Source organism: Stegodyphus dumicola, chromosome 8 (assembly GCF_044657685.1).
Source record: "Stegodyphus dumicola isolate Sdum_Otavi_A_Nest chromosome 8, ASM4465768v1".
Classification (NCBI taxonomy): domain Eukaryota; kingdom Metazoa; phylum Arthropoda; class Arachnida; order Araneae; family Eresidae; genus Stegodyphus; species Stegodyphus dumicola.
In genome coordinates this window covers 9502146-9525964 of record NC_140775.1, presented here as the reverse complement: position 1 = coordinate 9525964, position 23819 = coordinate 9502146, and the positions used below count along the sequence as shown (strand labels likewise).

The window sequence follows — 23819 nt, the reverse complement described above, 5'->3', positions numbered from 1 at the left end:
AAGAGTTGTCCTAAATGCGAATTAATTAAGATGTTCTTTTGACCAAATCTCGAACGTAACAGTTCAAGAGCAGCTTCGTAATTATTTTCGATGAGAGCGAAACCAGAAATAGCTTTGGCGGCTAGCCAATGCAACAACCCGGCTTCAATTATCAGAGGTTTTTGATGCCCTCTCTCTCTCTATATATATAAACATTACAAAAAATCAGGGCACATCTTTAAAAAAAGAAATTCAAAAATTTAATTTTATATGTATGGTAGTTTATGGTACAAAATATTGAACAAAGTTAATGTTAGCAATATTCTCCAAAATAAATTTTTAATATTTCTCAGGCTTTTGAAAGTTTAAATAAATTAAACTGCTTTCTGAACGAATATGGATCTGATAAAGGTTTCAGTGATATGCTCACCGAAAGTAAAGAATTGGCATCTTCTTTAGATGTTTATACAAATTTTAAAAGCCAAAAAATATTAAGGCCTAGAAAAATTTCAAAAAATAAATTAAAAAAATTAGGAAAGCGAAGCCCAGTCTATACAGAACAAAAAAGTAAACTTTAAAAAAAAAAAAAAAAAAAAAAAAAACATATATATATATATACAGTCAAAAGTCATTAATTCGGACCTCAAAGCTAAAAACTTTCTGCGCGTGCGCGTAAGACCTTGACTACTGCGCATATGCGTGTGCGCAAGTGCAGAATACGTTTTCGCCTGCGCGTTTAATGTATAACGGACGGTGTAAGCTAAAATTATCTATTTCAGTTAATGTTAATGATTGCGTTGTTCCTTAATCTTCGAATTGGATCTCGCTTATTATTTTTTGAAGACTGTAAGAGCAATTTTATAAAAGTAAACTTGAACTTTCGATTATGTCAAATAGAATTTCCAATGCTGTAACTTCCAAAGGATCTACAAAACGAAAGTATGTTTCGATGTCCAACAAACAAAAAGTGGAATTGCTGCAAAAAATGGATAAAGACATGAAGAATGTGACAGAGAGGTTAGTGAAAACGAAAAAATTTCGATTGACAAGTTAGTCAGTATTCTCGGCACAGCAATTAACGGGACTTGAACAGCGGAACTTTGTAACTGAACAAGAAATTATGTCTTTTTATAGAATTAAAGAGAAAGTATTATCACATAAAATGAAGCAACTTCAACAACTTACATTGAGAGAAATGTTTAATAAAGTAAACAAATAAATATTAAGCTCTTTTTTTTTTTTTTTTTTTTTTGTGTAAATTTTGATACCCTTTAGATCATAATTGTTCTTTATTTCATAAATTACGGTTTCATATTTTTAATTTTAGAATTTGTGCATGCCATCTTACCAGATTTAAACTGATGATCTATAATCCGGAATCGCCGAAGTCCCGACGAGTCCGGATTAACGACTTTTGACTGTATATATTTTTAAGATGTTGCAATATTATCTTTAAGTGAAAGGTTTGATTTCATCTTCTTCAGAAGTTTCTAATTTTTTTTGGAATATTTCCGATTTCAATAAATACACTGAACAAGATCAGCTCAATTTATGTCAAAAACTGCAAAAAGCATTAATTGATAAAAATCAAAGCGATATAAACAGTGTATATCTTATACATGAACCACAGTTTTTGCAATTACAATACAATTCTGAATACAAGACCTCTTATCTAAAATAGCAACTTAGTACAAGGGACAGAACGAGGGGCTGAAGATGCTCTCTTTCACAATCTAAACACCCTAACCAAGAATATATTATAATTGCATTATAGCAGGTAAACAAAAAGGGAGAAATGACAGCACAGATCCAAAACATATAACTGGTTAATTAACATAAAGGAACCTCACAAACTATTTAATTTTACTTATACACTGAAAATAACCAAAGTCTGTGTTTTACATTATTTATACAATTTACTATTCAGAATTTTGCAACTATATACAAAATTTCCAACTATATACAAATATAACTATTGCTTTCACAAAGGAATAAATAATTTGCACGAGTTTTTGTAACCAAATTATAATATTAAAAAGTTTCATATTAAAAACTTAAGAGAAAAATCATTCAGTTTATGATATTTTAAAACATTGAAATGTTTGCTCTAGAAGAAATAAAAATATCTAATCTGATGTGCATATAAAAAATTTATTTCACTTATATACATATTTTACAAAGTCCGGAACAACTGCACTAGCATAACTGTTCCTCATTTCTTAAATACTCTCCTATGTCTGCTTGGTGATATGCAATTATTGCCAGGGGATCAGCATTCCGCGTCTCTTCTGCAGATTTTGCTGCTACTCCAAAACCCTGAAAAAGTATGATTATTATAAGATATTGAGACTTGTCATTTTCAGGATATTTTATAATTTACTTTCAAATATATATCACCATAAATGTTTAATATTATAGAAATATGGTACAGAACTAAATAAAAATATTACAAAGATTACACATATTTTTTCTTCATAAAAATTTTGTTACTTTAAATTTGTTTCACACTTTTTTCAAAAAATATTTTGATTTTTTTTTCAAAAATATGCTTTATATATACAAAAGTTTTATATATACTGTTTAATATTTCTAACCAAAATTAATATGCAGTCTGATTTTTAATAGTTTTTATTGATTTTTGTACATGCACACATAAACACATAGGGCATTATTTTAACTCCATGTACATTTCGAAACTGACATAAAATGTATATGGTTCTTGATGATGATTACATTTATCTAAGGTGCAATAAAAGACAGGTTTGCATTTTGATACATCAAGATTTTCAAAAGGTTTCTTATCCTTAATTTGTTAGAAAAGTTGGAGATGCCTGTACACACATATGCAACACAGTCTCAATCTATTATTTCCACAATGACCTTTTTCAACACGTACGATTCAAAATTTTTAGTTTCCAATCAAGTTCTACATTATTTATTTCCACATTATCACCTGTAAGTTGCAGGACCAGCGCTGCATTTCATGAATGGATGTTTAAGGAAAAAGTGCAAAATACATATTTGTGTCATTTTATTTTTGAATTATACTGTCAGCACAGCAATACAGTAATATTTTATATATGACTCTTAGCTTTATGTCCAGATTAATGACTTTTGAATATTATTTCATTATAGACTGGGATAAGTTCAGGACTGGCAGGTTAAAACAGCAATGGCCCAAACAAGCTTCTACCATAAAAATGACTTGAAATAACTGAAAACAGATCAAATTATTGCTAAGTAGTAGTAGGAAGATAACAAGTTCAGCTGCAATGTTTACAATATTTATTTAAAGGTTAAATATCATCATCAAAGTTTAGCTCAACATTTCCTATAAAGTAGTCTATAGTAGAATACCATTCAGCTACTCTTTTAAAATTCAAAGAATTTTTTCAATTTATTGTGAATAAATTAAAAAGCTAATAAAAAGCTTTTTCAAGCCACAGGATTCATACATATTTCTGCACACAGAAGTCAAGTACCTTTAAGGATTATCAATAAAAAAATTAGGAATCTATCAGAAAATGGGAAATGAATAAATTAAAGCAATTATCTACTCCTGAACTTTACTTTTGTAATTTCATTTTAGGAATACAACATACCTATATGCTGAATGCATTATTATTAAATATAATTTAATATTTAAAATAATTATACAACAAACTCAAGAATAAAATCAAATTTGTAAAATTTATCAAATAATTAGCATAAAGTTATAAAATTTATTGAAATAGTTATATTAAGTTTTACTAACAATTTTATGTTGATTCTTTCTTTTATGCCCTGTTTTATCATATACTCATTAAGTCTAGAGGTTTATGCAGATTTGATGTCAAGTGGTTAAAATGAGAAGTAAAACCATAAGAGCATGATTCATAACAGATGCATGGCCGTTGTCACCACTCACAATGCTGGTGCAGTTAGTAAGGATTGAAAGTTAGTTGTGCTTTGTCCATCTGAAGCAGTTAATAGCTTTGTGTAGGAATTGCTGGAGTCGAACTCACTTAATATACTGTAAAGTTCCACTAAGCCATTGAAGCACCTGAAGTGATAAGTTGTTTCATACTATTTCTAGTCTCATTAGGTGTAGAGAATAATGTTTGTCATGACGTGATGACCACGCATGCGCAGTTTAGCCGAACGGCCTGCAACGCCTCTCTCTCATGAGACTTACTAGAGAAGTAGTTAGTAGGGAGTAGTTAGTAGGGAGTAGTGAAGTAACGAAGGAAACGTGTTGTATGTCAGCTTAGATGCAAAATACGAAGTTATACTTGTGTGTTAATCGCTTGTACTTATTATTTTTATTTGTGTGTTAATAAAGTTTTGTGCCGTTAAAATGGCTGTTTTATGCAACGCACACAATACGATACGTCTACGGTAGGAATTAAATATGTATCCAGAATCTACACACCCAAGAAAAAGAAGGATATGACAGTGGTGTCAGAACAGGAGGATATGTCATGCAAAGTTCACGGATAAATGCGTAAGTGAGTCTTCAGAAAGGTAAGAAATTTGTTCAATTTACTTTGTGGTAAAGTGGAATTCAAGGTTACAAAAATGGCTGAAGAGCTAACGAAATCTAAGAAAGAACAGAAAGTTATTCGTTCAGCCATTACTAAAGTAACAAATGCTATTACTAAAGTAAAAAATGCTAAAGTAACTATGCCTATAACAATCATTAATTGCAGCAGGTAACCTTGAAGACCTTGAAGAATCACTGGAAATTTTAAAAGTAAAAGCTATTTCTTTGAAAGCGTTAGACGAAAAAATTAAAACTTTGACTGATGTTAATGACATTGAAACCGAAATCGAAAGTGCCTTGGAATACGAAGAAAAAATTGCGAAATGGAGCTTTAGAGGCACAAAATTATTGAAAGAAAAAAGAAATAGCAATAATTCGCTAGTTTCTAATGGTTCTTCTAATGATAGTAACAATTTATCTATTTCTGGTGTCGATAAAAGTTCTGATTATAATGTTAAATTGCCAAAGATTATGATTGATAAATTTTATGGGAATGCTGAAGTGTGGCAGACATTTTACAATTCTTTTGACATGGCAATAAATCAAAACGAAAAACTATCTAAAGTAGATAAGTTTAATTACTTGCTTAGCCTGTTAGGCGGTGCAGCTTTAAAAACAATAGAAGGCTTTTCTTTATCTCCAGAAAACTACGACGAAGCTTTTAAAATTCTCAAAGATAGGTATGGTCGAAAAGATCTCCTTATTAATTCTTACATACATAAACTTTTAAATTTACGGCCTGTCCGAAGTTCTAATGACATTAATTCTTTGAGGGAATTATATGATACCTGCAACGTACAAGTAAGGTCACTAAATTCGATAGGGGTCAAGACCGAATCGTATGGAAAGTTACTATACCCTTTGTTAATGAAATGCATACCTCAGGATATAACGCTTGATTTTGCTCGTCAAAACGCAGATGAGGAAACTTTTAATGTCGGCAACCTCATGAAATTTCTAAAACGGGAAATTGAAAGTCGCGAACGAACTTCATTAAATTTATTTTATTCTAAGAGTCACGCTAATTCTCTTGGAAGGCATTCACAACCAAATGAAAAGCGAAACAACTTCCACACTCAGAATTCATTCAACGCCAACAAATTTGGCACCAGCTATTCCCCTAATGTAAGCAAAATTGCAGTTGTTCGAACTTTCCTTTGCTTATTTTGCGAAAGCGAGAATCATGCTTCGGAAAAATGCGTTATGTCTCCGGAAGAAAGGAAAAAGAGTTTAATGGCTTCTAATCGGTGCTTTCTTTGTTTCGAAAGGAATTGTAGAATAAAAAATTGCCCTTCTCAATTAAAATGTAATTCTAAGTATCATAATATATTGTTGCATGAAGATAAGGAAAGGGTTGCTAAAGAAGAAATTAAGAATAATTCTAACGCCATAACTGCAAAGATTTCTTCTAAATATTTTACTGCGAATCAAGAAGTTAAAGAATTAATAGATGACTTGCTAACCGTTAAACTTATATGTGATGGTAAATTAATTAATGCAGTAGCAGATACAGGCACGCAATTAACCGTTGTCAAGGCCGACATTGTACCAGAAAAATACCGTACGCCACATGGAAGTGTTATCCTTACGTCAGCTTTCGGGCAAGCTTTAAAAGCTCCTCTCATTAACCTACCTTTAGTAATATATTCTGAAAATGATAAATTTATGTCACCTATTTTTATAACATGTGCAATGGTGGATAAGTTATGTAATGATTTACTCTTGTCGTTAAGTGCTTTTAATGAGTTAAGGGGAGATGATAAAAGAAAGTTTAATTTTGAATGTAAAAATGTAAACATTGCTACTGATAGTTTCGGTGAAATGCCTTTTCATGAAACTGAAAATTTTGACGAAATACTTAACCATGATAGGGAAAACCTAATTAATGAAAAAATGTAATGAAACTGTTAAGAAGATATTAGAATGTTGTGCGCTTGTATATGAAGATACAGGTAAGGATGATTCCAAAGGTAGCACGGGACACGATCAATGTGCTTCGGATTCAGAACTGTTTCGAGTGCAACAAATGAATGACCCATCTTTAAAAACATGCTGGCAAAATGTTAAGAACGGAAGTAATAACTTTATTGTTATTGACAACTTTTTGTATCATAAAGATAAAGTTCTAGGAGAAAGAGTTTACCAGTTAGTCGTTCCTAAAGAAAGAAGAAAACAAATTTTGGACTTAGCTCATTCTAGCTTATGGGGAAGCCACCTGCGAACCAAGAAGACAGCCGAACGTTTGAGATATTCGTTCTATTGGCCGGAAATCAAGAAAGATGTAAATGAATACTGCAGTGCTTGTACTTCTTGTCAACTTCAAGCGAAAAAGCGTCCCTTTGATGAAGTTCCGATTACGCCAGTAACACGTCCTAAAGAACCATTCCAGGTAATTAATGTGGATATCCTAGGACCTGTAGAGCCAAGCTGTAGAGGTTACAAATATGTTCTGTGTGCTGTTGATCAATGTACAAGATGGCCCGAAGCGGTGCCATTGAAGAATTTGAATGCCAAAGCAACATACGATGCATTGTTGCAAATCTTTTCATGCACAGGAATTCCTGAAATTGTTGCTTCAGATCAAGGAACTAATTTTACTGCTTCGTTGACCCAAGAGTTTTTGAAAAGGATCGGATCGTCCCCAAGGTTCTCGACTCCTTATCATCCAAGTTCAAATGGCCTGGTAGAAAGATTTAATGCTGTTTTAAAGGGAATGATACATCATACCGTTAGAGAACATTCGAAAGATTGGGAGAAACATCTACCGTATTTACTTTGGGCCTACCGAGAAGTTCCTAATGCTACGACTGGTGTTAGTCCGTTCCAAATGCTTTATGGAAGACGTCCTAATGGCCCGTTGTCTATTTTGAAAACGTCTAATGGACTAATGAAACTCCTGTTCCTCATGGACAGTTAAGTTCAGTTACCGATTATCTGAATGATTTGAAGACGAAATTGGAAAAAGCTGCTGAATACGCAGGACTTACAGATGTTGGAAAGCAAAAAGCTTATGCATTCTACCGTAACTGAAAGACTCGTCATAAAGAATTCAAGGAAGGTGACAGGGTTATAGTTTTAATCCCTGATAGCCAAAGCAAAGTTTATGCCAAATGGACGGGATCTGCTACGATCATCAAAAAGCATACTTAAAAAGCATATCAAAAAGCATTTGTTACATAGTACAAATGCTTGACAATTCATCGAAGCACGTTCACGCAAACAAGATACGAGAGTTCAATACCGCTGTGAATAATGTCGGTGTGATATATGATACAGATATTGATTTCGGCGAAGTTGAAAACGTTCCAAGAATTGTTCCACGGAAAGCAAAAGAACACTATTCTAATGAGGAATGTGATTTTACACACCTTGAACCGCATAAGAAGAAAGAACTTATGGAAATTTTAAGAAGGCATAAGAACCTAAGAACTGGTATTCCGAAAATCGCCAATGTGGGAGAACACAGCATGAAACTGAAACCTGGATGTATGCCAAGAAAGCAGAAACCGTATCGAATACCTGAAGTTCTAAGAAATGAAGTTGATCGACAAATAGATGAGCTATTGCAGCTAGGGCTAATTGTTGAGTCGGAGAGTGAATATGCACATCCGGTAGTTTGTGTATCCAAAAAAGACGGAACTGTTAGATTATGTGTGGACTATCGATACCTGAACTCACAGACGGAAACCGATGCCTTCCTGATGAAAAACACTGTAGACCTAATTTACCAGGTGTCAAAGTCCAAATACATCACTTTGATTGATCTTCTTAAAGGGAACTGGCAGATACGACTGAAGCCCGAGTGCCAACCTTTGACGTCGTTTGTGACCCACAGAGGACAATATGCCTTTATAGTTTTACCCTTTGGATTAAAGAATGCCGCTGCAACTTTTCAGAGAACTATGAACAAACTTCTCGCCGAACATAAAGACTACGCCGATTCTTATATTGATGACGTGATTATAGTTTCTGAAGACTGGAATACACATCTGGAACATCTTAACAAAGTCTTAAGTACGCTAGAAAAGGCAAATTTCACGGTTAATTTCAATAAGTGTGACTTTGCAAAGCATAAAATCAAATTTCTAGGACACATAGTTGGTTCCGGTTCACATGAACCTGACCCAGAAAAAGTTGAAGCCATGCAGAATTTAGAAGTTCCCCGGACTAAGAAAGATGTAAGAAGTATTTTAGGACTATTATCGTATTACCGGTCTTACGTACCCAATTTTTCTGCGATAGCACAACCTTTAACGGCAATAACAAAAAGAAGGGCTTTGAACGAAATTACTTGGTTGAAGGAACACGATGAAGCGTTTATTCAACTAAAACGTGCCATTTGCAATGCCCCTAAATGTTACTCTCCAAATTTTAGTTTGCCTTTCATCATTTACGCAGACGCATCGGCATACGCTGTAGGAGCTTGTTTAGCTCAACAAGATGAAAATAGTGTAGAACACCCAATAGCCTTCACTAGTAAAAAGTTGACCGAGACACAAAGAAATTACGCTGTTATTGAAAAGGAAGCGTTTGCCGTTATCTTTGCCCTGAAGAAGTTTGAAGCTTATATCTTCAGTTCTGAGATAGTCATCGTTAGTGATCATAACCCTCTTAGATTTCTCACCGAATGTTCTTCACATAGTTCTCATTTACAACGCTGGTCTTTAGCATTACAGCGATTTCATGCAGTGGGAGCATGACTGACGTTATGAACTATGAACTATAAGACATTTTGACTGTTTAGTTTGATTTTTTTTTTTTTGCTAAAATGCTAAATTTTGTTTTTCTAACGTTAGGTAATGTGTTTATAGATTTAGCCAGGGTTTGCTAAAGTATTATGTTTAATGGTAATGATTGATTTGCATTGTCTCGTTTATATGATAACTGCTTATATGACTATGATTATGTGAAGGATTTAAGATTTAAGTTTGAAAAGTTAATTGAATGTTACATCCTTTTAAATGAATAGGATTACTGAATTTATGTTGAAGTAATTTTAATTTAAAATGGTAAGAATTGGTTAATTAAGTTTGAAAATTTCATAAATGTTATTTTATTTTGTTTCAAGAAATGTTTATATATGTGAATTTGACAAGTCATTGAAAGACGCAATCAAATCTTTTCGAGGGGAGGTGTCATGACGTGATGACCACGCATGCGCAGTTTAGCCGAATGGCCTGCAACGCCTCTCTCTCATGAGACTTACTAGAGAAGAGTAGTTAGTAGGGAGTAGCGAAGTAACGAAGGAAACGTGTTGTATGTCAGCTTAGATGCAAAATACGAAGTTATACTTGTGTGTTAATCGTTTGTACTTATTATTTTTATTTGTGTGTTAATAAAGTTTTGTGCCGTTAAAATGGCTGTTTTATGCAACGCACACAATACGATACGTCTACGGTAGGAATTAAATACGTATCCAGAATCTACACACCCAAGAAAAAGAAGGATATGACAATGTTTAATGTTAACTTTTACAATTACGCAATCTGAAATCAGCACGTATGCTAGATTCAATGCGCTGATAAATGGGCACGTTTGCTAGATTTGGCGCTTTTGCGCATACATTTTCGCTGAAATTCTTTTTACGGTCCTCAAAACGGAATAGTACCGACAATTCTTAAATATAGGCAAATAAATGTTCTATTTAATAAAAATGAATTAAATGCATAAATGTGTAATATAAAATAAAGAATTACATAACTTTGAGTTCATGGAAATTCGGATTTTATACATAAAATGAAACCATAATCATATTTTTACCCACTCATTTAACCCTTTAGTTCCTAATGGACACATAAGTCCCAGAGATTAGATTTCATTCTCTATTAGAAAATAAAAGCAACTTTTAATTATTATTATTATTTATTATTTTTTGCATTTGCAGTATTTTTAAGGATTTGGGGAACAAACAAATATAAGACTAAAGAAACCTGGCCTATTTTGCCACATGTGTCAGGTTGTACTTTGTAAAGATAGCTTTATGCCATATCATATTTAATTTGTACTGCAAGAATAAAATATTTGGTACATTTCATATAACTTTATTATTTATTCGCATGCAGTGTTAAGGTTATTGGAACAACGATCCTAGATGATTGGGACAAATTGTCCCTGGAGATTTCCAGAAAATGGAAAAAAGTTAAAAACTTTAAACTCGTATTACACTTTTCATAGTTAAATTTTAATCATGCAAGAGTCGGGCGAAAATGGTTATGAAACAAGGAAAGAGATGGAAATGGGAAAACTTTAACCTTACGAGTATTTCATAAAATTGGTAACAAAGTATTTAAAGCAATACAACTTTAAACAAAATTTAACAAACCTAAATCACACAAAAGTACTTACAAGGGGAAGATCATTCAAAGAGTAAACAACAACACCTCGATATTTAATTGTGTTTTCAGAAATTCTTGCTAGACCAGTCTTTAATATATTATGACCATATAAAAATTGCTGTTCAGCATTAGCCTTCAGCCATATTTTGTGCTAGAAGAAGATATAAATTCATACATTACATGTTTGATATACACAGATCACAACTGCAAAATAAGACTTTTTATTCATATTTACCTAAAAAATGCTTATCACATCTTTTAATTAGGATATATATGCTAAGTATCTATGCTATATTTTATTACTATAAAATACAGCTATACTGGATTTTATTACATAATCAGTTTAAATGATACTTATATTTAATTTCATTTAAAGATTAAATCTAGTTAAAAATTAAACCTTTTTACTTCTATAAGATATAATTTAAAAAAAATTCTATTCTTTAATTCTGTGAAAGCATACAAACTCACACCTACCAACATTACAGAATTATTTTATTTCATAAAGCATTCAAGCCGTTTGCATTTCAATTAAAATAAAGCAATGAAATTCACATTTCTTTCTGAAGATTTAAAATAAATTTAATCTTGTTTATTCTCCATAAAAATTGAACTAAGAAATTATTTCCTTTTTGCCTAAAATAAAACTCACAGCCTCTTTTATTACAGTACAAAGTCTTTAATCCGGACCTCAAAGCTACAACCTTTCTGCGCATGCGTAGCGTTTAATATATAACGGACAGTATAAGCTAGGCTAAAATTATCTATTTCAGTTAATGTTGCAGATTGCGTTGTTTCTTAATCTTCTAATTGGATTCGGCTTATTATTTTTTGCAGACTGTTAGAGCAATTTTATAAAAAGTAAGCTTGAACTTTCGATTATGTCAAAAAGAGTTTCCGATTCTGGAGCTGCCAAAGGATCTACAAACCGAAAGCATGTTTTGATGTCATCAAACAAAAAGTGGAATTGCTGCAAAAAATGGATAAAGGCATGAAGAATGTGACAGAAAGGTTAGTGAAAACGGAAAAATTTTGATTGACCAGTTAGTCAATATTCTCGGCATAGCAATTACAGGACTTGAACAGCGGAACACTGAAACTGAACAAGAAATTATGTCTGTTTACAGAATTAAAGAGAAAGTATTAGCACATAAAACGAAGCAACTTAAACAGCTTGCATTGAAAGAAATGTTTAATAAAGTAAACAAATAAATATTAAGCCTTTTTTTGTAAATTTTGATACCCTTTAGATCATAATTGCTCTTATTTCATAAATTATGGTTTCATATTTTTATTTTTATAATTTCTGAATGCCATCTTACCAGATTTAAATTGATGATCTATAATCCGGAAAATCCCCTAATCCGGAATCGTCGAAGTCCCGACAGGTCCGGATTAAAGACTTTGTACTGTACCAATCAACTAAAACTAATACGTTTTTTTCAATTAGTGAAACAATACAAATTATATTTTTTTGCACTCAGGTTTGCCTGAAATTTATGGCCCGCCGTCTATATATAACAAAGTGTATTCAACAAATGTTTTAATGGGATGCCACACTTTTTATCAAAACACTTTGCATTCCAAGTCCATTTTTTATTCAATGAATTAAAAAAAAATCTACCGATATTTTCATTCTATCATGAAAAGAATATTTCATTGGTTGAATTTACTACGCTACATACAGTTATGTACAAATATCTATTAATAACAAATTTAAATATCTCAGGAACTGTGTTAACTATAGCATGATCTAGATTTGTTTTCTGAAAGAGAAACTTTAAGTTCTATTACCAACACAAAATAATTCCCTCATTTAATTACAGGTGAAAAATTCTGCATATCTACTTTAGTTATTTGACACGTCACGCTGAGATTCAGTCTCTCTTGAAATGTTCTGCAACATATCACAGATTAATAGTGACAATACTTTCCTGAAGGTTATCCAAGCCTTGCATAATTGAATAATGGGCTGTTATGCAATATGCAACTAGACATTTTTGGTCATGGGTAAAAAGTAAATACAGACTCCACTAACTTAAATATTAAAAATTGGAGATGTATTCTAAGCACGTAGATACAATGAAAAGCCACAGAAAGAAGGTGAATACTGACCTAAAGCTAGTGTATAATAAAGAAACTTAAAATTCTAATATAATTTTTATTTAGGCTTCAGATTTGACATTACCTCTTCTATGGAGATAAAAAAGCTGAGAAATTCTGGTAGTTTGGCATGGATTTTGTCTTGATGTATCCCTAAAAAATCTATGGGAATCATTAAATGGAGCTTTCTCTCTAATTGAAAATGATGGTTATGATTTTGGAAATTTCAATTTGGTGAAACCAATAAAAATGTACATAACCCCTAAAAAGGTGATAAGTTTCATCAAGAAGTCCCAGACGACATACGGCTGTACAGAATCATAAAAGTATTTTGATTACTGATACTGTCTTGCTGCCCTATTAATAACAAAATATGTAAGTTCGTGACTTTTCTGCATGTGTGTGCAAATAATCAAAAAATACCAATATTTTGCATTAAAAACTTATAAAACAAATATTGTTTATGATATCAGTTTAGTGTTTAAAACATTCATAGAAACCTAATTTGATAAATCTCCATTTAAGAAACATTTTTATAAGATTACTTCACTTTGTCAACTAGAGTCTTCCAAGACTTCTAAATTATAATTTTTAAAGCATATCTTTATTAAAAATATTACTAAATAATACAGACCTTAGCATAAGGGGCAATGTAATCTAAAGCTGTGATATGAAACTTAAACTGTAAAGACTTTGTAAATTTTCCAAAGCAGGTTCCCAAGCTCAAAATTGCTTCTTTGGGTATATTACAGGCAAGTTTCATATTTACTTCACTGGAAAAATAGATATTACATAAATTGTAACTTATCTGCAAACATAAAAATATACTAAAGAGAAGAGTTATTACTTTATATTTACCTGACATAAAATACTCTGTTCTTGTGTAATCTGAAGCAATAAATGCCGTCTGGACGATCTATTAATAATTTCACATTCTCTCCAATACTGAAAAAGATATTTTAAAGTGATTTGAATGCATAACTATTAACCATGTCACTTTATATTATCTATCTGGTTAGTAACAATAAAAACACAGTCATTATCAAAATACTTAATTAAAAAATCATTTCCTGAAACAAAAAATAATAATAGTTAACAATATACGTATACATGTACAGTGGGAACTCTATAAAATATCTGGCATACAGAGAGGGGGTCCAAAACCAACAGTTTTTATAAAGAAATGTGTGTGCAGAAATGACACATTGCGGTGATATGTCATTTGAAATCTTCACACCTATTTCTGCGTTAATGGATGGGGAACCCCACCAAATTGCATCAAGATAGTTGCATTAATACATAAGTATCTACTTACCTACTGCTACTTTTCATGTAGTTTAATATTACAATACCAATAGTTTCTTTTGGTTCCAATAATGGCTCATGGGGAGTAGGTCACCCGATGCGGGAATATCCTTAATTCTTCAACAATGATCAAATTTTTATTTCCTTCTTATGACTGTCATCTCTCTTTCAGGAGGAGGGGACTAAGGAAGGGTGGGGTGGCTTTTTAATTTCAAAGTCAATTTCCATCATGAGACGTGTCCCCATTTAAACAATGGGATGCATATGAGGATTAGACGGAAAAATGAATGGAAGCTTGCCACCGCTTTACTCATTATCATTTATTTGCTTATTTATCACAGTTCATGCCATGGCACAGATAATCTGTCGAGAACAGCAATGCATTTGAAGCCATTTTGAATGCAATGCTACACGTTACGCAAATCAAAACACAGATTTTTATCACCAAAAGATTGTTTGTGGTGTACCTGCAAAGATACTTATGAGTTATACAAACCACTTTAGTAGAAGCTGCCATATTCTGGTAATCATGGTCATAATAATCCTCAGATTTTGTAGGTACATATTTTGTAGAGAAGTGTGCATTATGATGAATGATAATATTCTGATTCATGGTAAAGGAGCAATAGTTAAAGTGGATGAGAGTAAGTTTGGAAAAATTATATATGGAAGAGAAAAGCCTGTAGACGGCCACTGGGTACTATTGAAAGAGGGATGAACTGATTTTTTTTTAGAGATTGAAAACAGATTAAAGATGAGTTTTGAGAGAACGATAGTTGGATGAGTGTTGCCAAGATCCTCTGTGGTTTTAGACTGCTGGAAAGCATTATGGTGGGCTGAAAAAATTTAGGTTTTGACCATATTATCATCAACCACTGTCTGCCCTTTGAGGATACTGAGACGGGTACGCACACCAATTCCATGCAGGGTCCAAACATAATTTGCATCGAAGTACAAATCACATTGATGGCAAATTTGGTTCATACTTAGCTGAATATATGTAAAGAAAATGGCACAATCTCTGAATGATGAAACTCTTTATGCGTTTCTAATTGTGATTATAAACCTTTATTTGCCAGAAACTACAGATAAACATGAGTAATTTTTTTTCAAAGTGGGAGGTTGCCGGGGTGTCCTGCCTGACATGAAATTTGTAAAAAGAATATCAAACTCCTCAAAAAAGACGTTTTATTCCAGTTTTGCTGAAAACAGTAAGGGGAAAAAACATCAGATTTTTTTCAATTACGTTTCTTTAAATTTAAAAAATTTGTGTAATTTTTTTAAATATTTGTTCATTTCTTGGTTGCCATTTTATTTACATTTCTGATGAGTGTCTCGGGGAGGTTACAATCCTAAAGATGTCCCCAGAAAAATGGCAAATTGCCAATTTTCAAAAAATTGCCAAGCAGTGGGCTAAAGTACATTTTCACCTTAAAACAATTTTCTTATTTATTATTACACTTTTTTCCTTATGTTAGGTTATTATAATTATTTTTGGTAAGAGTCTGGTGATTTTTTACAGTTCCGGTAACAGAACTGTATCCTTTTATCTGGTACTTGCAGAACAATTCACACAGAACGTGTTGCAATTTAAAAATTGTGGCTTATTTTTTATGACAGCAATTACTACACTTATTCCTCCAAAATCCGAAAAACTTAATCATCCAGTATGTAAGTGCAAATTTCAAATGTCAACGGAGGCTTAATTTAAAAAGGAAGTCACATTGTAGTATTATACTAAACATTGAAGGATGTGGGTGAAAACTTTTACAGTATTATAATAAATACAGTCAAAAGTCGTTAATCCGGACTTCGGTGATTCCGGATTATAGATCATCAGTTTAAATCTGATATGATGGCATGCAGAAATTATAAAATTAAAAATATGAAACCGTAATTTATGAAATAAAGAATAATTATGATCTAAAGGGTATCAAAATTTACAAAAAAAAAAAAAGCTTAATATTTATTTTTTTACTTTATTAAACATTTCTCTGAATGAAAGTTGTTTAAGTTGCTTCATTTTATGTGATAATACTTTCTCTAATTCTATAAAAAGACATAATTTCTTGTTCAGTTACAAAGTTCCGCTGTTCAAGCCCAATAATTGCTGTGTCGGGAATACTGACTAATTTGTCAATCAAAATTTTTTCGGTTTCAATAACATCTGTGTCACTTTCTTCACTATCGGAAGCGAATTATAATGATGAGGAATTTGATTTAAATCATATCAAAGACGGAGTACATCGAGATGAAATACTACAATTAGTAAGGAATTATAAGCCAAATATAATAAAAACATCTGCCCTGAAGATAAGGATAGTGCTGACAGATCAACTTCCAATTCATTGCGCGCTGCTGCTCCCCCCCCTCCACCACAAAGCAGCGTGAAATTGATAAACAGATTTCGTAACGGTTAGAGAAACAAATGCCTTTATCCATTTTTTGCAGCAATCCACTTTTTCTTTAATGGACTTCGAAACATACTTTCGCTTTGTAGATCCTTTACATATTAGTAAATATATATCGGAAATTCTATTTGACATAATCGAAAGTTCAAGCTTACTTTTATAAAATTGCTCTAACAGTCTGCAAAAAATAATAAGCCGGATCCAATTCGAAGATTAAGGAACAACCCAATCTGCAATATTAACTGAATTAGATAATTTTAGCTTAGCTTATACCGTCCGTTATACATTAAATGCGCATGCGCACACACATATTCGCAGCCGTAAAGGTCTTGCGTGCATGCGTCAACGTGACGCATGAACAGAAAGTTTATAGCTTTGAGGTCCGGATTATGGGTTTCCGAATTAACGACTTTTGACTGTATAAGTGACAACAAGAAGAACCGACACACAGCATAGTTAAAACGTACATTTATGAGGGAAAGGACAGGCTTGCTGATGTCGCATTAGAGAAAACAGGTGTAGTGTCTTTTGATGGAAGCAAAAGTAATTAATTCCTCAAGCTTTCCAACAAGACTTTACGCATCGGAAACTGCTAAGTGTTAAAACTTATTAGTGTGTTATTCAACTTAACCATGAACTGCACATTTCTGTTTATTCCTGACAGTAAATGATAAAACATACTAGAATGATGCATATTGTATGCACTCATAATACAGCATAACTAGTTCTAATGTTAGAAAAAGGGAGTCCATTTGGATTCACACCAAATATCAACCTTGGTTTTTTGCTAACCCAGAATCAACTGTTTCCCCAATGTTACAGCAACCATATTTTTGTTATGTGCCAAAGTTTCTCTTAAGTTTAATCTGACTAGTACTTCGTAGTTTAGAGATCGAGGGCTACATGATTTGTAGTATGTGTATCACATGCTACAAATTGCATACTTTGAATTTTGACTATATTTCGAACTGCTGTTGGTTTTCGTGGGGGAACGTGCAGAATCAGCCATTGCTTGGCGCGTTTTTAAGAATTGCACAAATTTGGTATTCGTTACACATCGACTTATTTTCACTTTCACTAACATAAGAGGACTGCACTAATTCAGCACTGTGCACTTCCTCGATTTTGTCCATGTACACATCGATGGATTTTCACTTAAAAAGTCAAAGGAAATTGAAAAAAATCCAATTCTTCTTACTCTTGTAAAAAGCGCCAAACATAACGCATCAAATAAGGGGGCGATTATGCACTTCACCCATTTTCGTTAGCTGGCAGGTTCTAATTAATTGCTGGGTTGTCACTTTCACAAAGATTTATTGCTCGTAAGATAAATATTCATTTTTCTTTCTCATGATTAGGAGTGAAATGACAGGAAAGTTATTATTGACTGGAGATGAATGAAGATTCATACTATACACACAGTATATACCATCAAAAGTCGTTAATTCGGACACCCATAATCCGGACCTCAAAGCTAAAAACTTTCTGCACATGCGCCCGTAAGACCTTGACTACTGCACATATGCGTGTGCGCAAGTGCAGAATACGTTTTTGCCTGCGCGTTTAATGTTAACGGACGGTGTAAGCTAAAATTATCTAATTAGCTATTTCAGTTAATGTTAATGATTGCGTTGTTCCTTAATCTTCGAATTGGATCCCGCTTATTATTTTTTGCAGACTGTAAGAACAATTTTATAAAAGTAAACTTGAACTTTTGATTATGTCAAATAGAATTTCCGATGCTGGAACTTCCAAAGGATCTACAAAACGAAAGTATGTTTCGATGTCCAACAAACAAAAAGTGGAATTGCTGCAAAAAAATTGATAAAGATATGAAGAATGTGAGGTTGATCTTTACAATAATGGTAACTGGTAGTTTGGCGACATTTTGGAGGCGATAAAGGTTACTACCTGGGACTTTGGTAATAATGTGAGCAGTACTCAGTTCCGATTACGCATTATTTTGCGTGAGGGAAATGAGAGATCATGGGATATGTCGTGATATTAATGGACGAATTACGGCTCTTTAATCGGAAAAGGGGGGAAATCGGGAAAAAATGTGGAAATTTTGTATTTAGCTTTATTCTGTGTTGTGTGAAACAGTGTTGTTAAATTTTTGGATCCCATGGCCCTAACTAAAGTGAATTCGAAATGGGTATTTAGGCATTGTGATAAAGAGAAGTTTGCTTTTTATTTAGCGGAGGAAGTATGGAGGAAAAATTCGCAGAAAAAATCTTTCAATAATTTTATTGAATGAATTAGAAAAGTGTATCCGCCACGTAATCAAGATTCTGAAGAAGATTAGGTAAGTTAGTATTTTTAATTATTTGAGGATATTATTTTTATGCATTGTTCTAAATGTAATGTGGAAAGGAATTTGGTATTATTGGGAAAATTGTAATTAGCAATGATTTAGTTTAAAGTAATTAGGATTGTAAGGTAATTTTTATTAATTTAATGTATGTGCTCATTTATATTTTAGGTAGTGTTTTTGAATTTAATTATATTTTAATGAAATGATAGTTATTTTGTGAATTTTATGTTTGTAGGAATTTGGTATACGTTTCAGTTGAAGTAAACGTGCATGGAAATAATTTAAATATTTGATACTAAGTATTTGTAATGCTTGTGGTATGAATTCGTTGGTGACGTTTATAATATAATAGATGATTTAGAGGTAAAAGTTTTTGGATATTTTATTTATTTTATATGTGGAAATGTTCATATTTGAAAAGGGTAAATACTTTTTCGCGATCAGCTAATTTCATATATGTTCTTTTTACCGGGTTTAAAGATTGAGAAAATTGTCATGTATTTTCGTGAAATTTTTCTAATTTATGAGAAAAAAGGGTACTATTCGGTTTTGAGGGCCGTAAAAAAATTGCAACAAAAATGTATGCGCAAAAGCGCCAAATCTAGCAAACGCGCCCATTTAACAGCGCGCCAAATCTAGCGTACACGTTGATTTCAGATTGCGTAAGTTTACATAGTTCTATATTTCTTAAGCCGCCATTGACATACTAGTTTAATTTTTAAATCCTTTTTTGATATCCTACAGATTTAACAATTTGGGAATTGCCCATGACGAAAAGTCGGCAATAGAATTTTGGGTAAAGTCCAGATTCACCCACTGCTTGACGCGTTTTTAAGAACTGCACATGCTCGGTATTCATGTGCACATCGACCTATTTTCACTTAAAAAAAGTCCTAGAATTAAACAAAAATGGCACCGCGCACACCCTTGACTTTATCTATGTACACATCCACCTATTTTCACTTAAAAAGTAAAAGAAAATTGACAAAAATCCAATTGATTTTACCCTTGTAAAAAGGGGCAAACAAATAAGTGAGCGATTCTGCACTTTACCGAAAATATTTTCAAAGAAAAGGCATCATTCATTATAGACAATTACGTTTGAACAACCAACGAGATGAAATTATGCTTTAGCAATAAGTCGGTAGCGAAATTATGCTTTAGCGATAGTCGGTAGCGAAATAGCGAATAATTTATCCATTCAGTTATGTTTAGCAATTTTTATATAAATATAATAATGATCTGAAATAGTTATTCACTCTTATGCTTCCATTCAGTCATATTTAGCCTTTTTCATATAAATTATAATAATAAAAAAGTATTATATGAAATTAACCTTTCATCTAAATGAAAACATCAATCTTAGATAGTTATTTACTATTATACTTCCTTTCTTGCCGAAATTATTTTTGGCAGCATTGGCATCAACAATAGTTTGGCGATTTTTTACGGCCCTCGAAACCGAATAGTACCGAAAAAAGCAGTGTACATGGATATAGTGAAGAGTGTGCGAAATGCCATTTTTGTGCAATTCTGGGATGTTTTTTTAAGTAAAAATAAGTCGGCATGTACATGGTTTATGTGTATGTGTTATTTTGAAAAACGCATAAGGAGTATGGTATTGTGCACTTTTTCCCAATTTTGCAGTGAATATTTGTCATGATTAAGCAGTTTTGTTTGATAAAATTTCTAGCATAAGTGTAATTCGGCTAGTAGATTGTTGGAAGAAGTGTTCAGTAGATAAGAAGAAAAGAAACATGTCTTTACTTCGTGAAGACAAAATGGTGGTGGGGAAAAAAAAAATAGAGGGTTGCTGTAGGAGAGTTGGTTGCCAAATTTTCGCCAAGTTACCATAATGTAAAGATCAACCGAATGTGACAGAGAGGTTAGTGAAAACGAAAAAATTTCGATTGACAAGTTAGTCGGTATTCTCGGCACAGCAATTAACGGGACTTGAACAGCGGAACTTTGTAACTGAACAAGAATTTATGTCTGTTTATAGAACTAAAGAGAAAGTATTATCACATAAAACGAAGCAACTTAAACAACTTACATTGAAAGAAATGTTTAATAAAGTAAACAAATAAATATTAAGCCTTTTTTTTGTAAATTTTGATAACCTTTAGATCATAATTGTTCTTTATTTCATAAATTACGGTTTCATATTTTTAATTTTAGAATTTCTGCATGCGATCTTACGAGATTTAAACTGACGATCTATAATCCGGAAAAATCGATAATCCGGAATCGCCGAAGTCCCGACGAGTCTGGATTAACGACTTTTGACTGTACTATGCATAACTATACATATTCTTTGAATGAACTGTTTACTACTCATCATATATGTCCCGTTTTTACTCCTCATCATAAACTCGTCAAATCCATGTGCACAGCCATCTTGGTAACATTGTTTTTTTTGGCGTTATAAAAATTGTCAACAATATCAAGGGGCACCCAAGTGCAAATTTTTACTGCATGACTTTTCAAAGTTTATCGTTATTTGTAGACTACATGATTTGTTTGCAAAATGTTTTGAATTCGAAGTTTTAAAAATCTCTTCCAGGACATTTACCTGAAAGTATCCGTGCAGAAATGGCCCCGTTCACTTAAGAAATCAACTGATTAGGAAACAGGGTGAATCTTCACATTATGGTAACTTGGCGATTTTTTGACGACCAACCCTGCAAAAGCAACCTGCTAGGGTACTCTTCTGTTTTGAGGGCCGTAAAAAAATTGCGGCGAAAATGTATGCACAAAAGCGCCAAATCTAGCGTACGCGCTGGTTTCAGATTCCATAAGTTTATATAGTTCTATATTTCTTAAGATGCCAATGAAATACTAGTTTAATTTTTAAATCCTTTTTTGATATCCTATAGATTTAACAATTTGGGAATTGCCCATGATGAAAAGTCTGCAATAGAATTTTGGGTAAAGTTCAGAATCACTCATTGCTTGACGCGTTTTTAAGAATTGCACATATTCGATATCCATGTGCAAATCGACATATTTTCACTTTAAAAAAAATCTAGAATTGCACAAAAATGGCACTACACACACCCTTCACTTTATCTATGTACACATCAACCTATTTTCACTTAAAAAGTAAAAGACAATTGACAAAAAACCAATTGTTTTTACCCTTGTAAAAAGCGGCAAACAAATAAGCGAGCGATTCTACACTTTACTGAGAATATTTTCAAAGAAAAAGCATCATTCGTTATAGAAAATTACGTTTGAACAACCAACGAGATCAAATTATGCTTTAGTGATAAGTCGGTAGCGAAAGAGCGATGCAGGCATCCATTCGGTTATGTTTAGCAATTCTTATATAAATTATAATAATGATCTGTAATAGTTAACACCTGTTACTTGTCTTTTGCTTCCATTCAGTCATGTTTAGTCTTTTTCATATAAATTATAATAATAAAATAGTATTATATGAAATTAACCTTTTATCTAAATTAAAACATCAATCTTAGATAGTTATTTGCCATTATTATACTTCCTTTCTTGGCGCAATTATTTTTGGCAGCATTGGCATCAACAATAGTTTGGCGATTTTTTACGACACTCAGTGTTGGTGTATTTAATTATGGCAAAGCACACAAGGGCTATCTGCCTAAGGGGAGGGATGCCTTCATGGAGGACATTCTAAGGAAAACTGGCTCGTATACATGTTACACATGGGGAAAACCACGAAAACGCCCATGCAGCCAGCCCGTTCGCGGGATTCGAACCTCGGACTGAGCTACCAGTGTTCAGTGACTTTACCGCTCGACCGTTGGTGGGCCTTACAGCCTTCGAAACCGAAGAGTACTCCTGCTAGTTTTTTTTTTTTTGGACGCCATTTTGTTTTCACAAACCCTTTTTTTTTTTACTCAACATTTTTTTCAACAATCTGCTAGCCGAATTACGCTTATGCTAGAACTTTTATGGAACAAAAGTGCTTGATCATGACGAAGATTAGGTGCGAAATTGGGAGAAAGTGCAGAATCGCCCACTGCTTCGCACGTTTTTAAGAATTGCACATACACGCTATCCATGTACACGTCGACCTATTTTCACTTAAAAAACATGCCAGAATTTCACAAAATGGCATTGCGCACACTCTTCATTTTATTCATGTACACATCGACCTATTTTTATTTAAAAGTCAAAGAAAATTGACAAAAATCCATATTCTTCTTACTCTTGTAAAAAGCGCCAAACAAATAAGTGGGCGATTCTGCACTTTAGCAGCGAAATCGTTTCTAAGTGATTATTAGCTAAAATCACGATTGGAATTTTCCGGAAAATGTCACATGACATGTCTCATGATATCTCAGACAAAATAATCTGTGATTCGAACTGTGTACTTCTCAGATTATTGTTAAAGTCCTACCTAGTAACCTTTATCGCCTTACCAAAATGTCGCCAAATTACCTGTTACCATATTCCAAAGATTAGCCGGAAACAGTTATACTAAAAAAATGCCTCATTAAAATTTTATTAAGATTTAACTGTTTATAACAAGTAGTTATAAATACTTACTATTTTGATAATTTTTCAAATAGAACTCTTGTCTCCTCATCCGTAAGCGGTCGCATATTAAAATGCTTCAAAAGGCAAGAATATAATCACAGTACTTAATTATAACTAGCTTACAATTACAAATTCAAATTTTCGGTTTTACACGTGCAGTTTTTATTTTTTTTCGAAACGTCAGAGTGTTGAGTTGAACAAACGCTGCTCTTCCGTTTCTAATAAATGATAACGATGTTGATTTAAAAAAAATGAGAAATTAAAACTCAAAAACATTCTTTTTCTGTATGGCAAATGTAGCAATAAATTTATATCAAGTTTTCCCCTTC

General features: G+C 32.7%; 1 protein-coding gene across 1 annotated transcript; it reads right to left on the bottom strand.

Moving 5' to 3' along the window:
* Nucleotides 1-2111: 2111 nt before the first annotated feature.
* Nucleotides 2112-23679, bottom strand: LOC146995641 (60S ribosome subunit biogenesis protein NIP7 homolog). The gene is made up of 5 exons (XM_085821562.1): nucleotides 23500-23679; nucleotides 13798-13884; nucleotides 13574-13712; nucleotides 10847-10987; nucleotides 2112-2295 (listed from the first exon to the last, which is right to left on the bottom strand). Exons 1-5 carry the CDS (start codon nucleotides 23553-23555, stop codon nucleotides 2176-2178), a joined length of 543 nt encoding a protein of 180 aa, XP_085677688.1. The 5' UTR covers nucleotides 23556-23679; the 3' UTR covers nucleotides 2112-2175.
* Nucleotides 23680-23819: the final 140 nt, after the last annotated feature.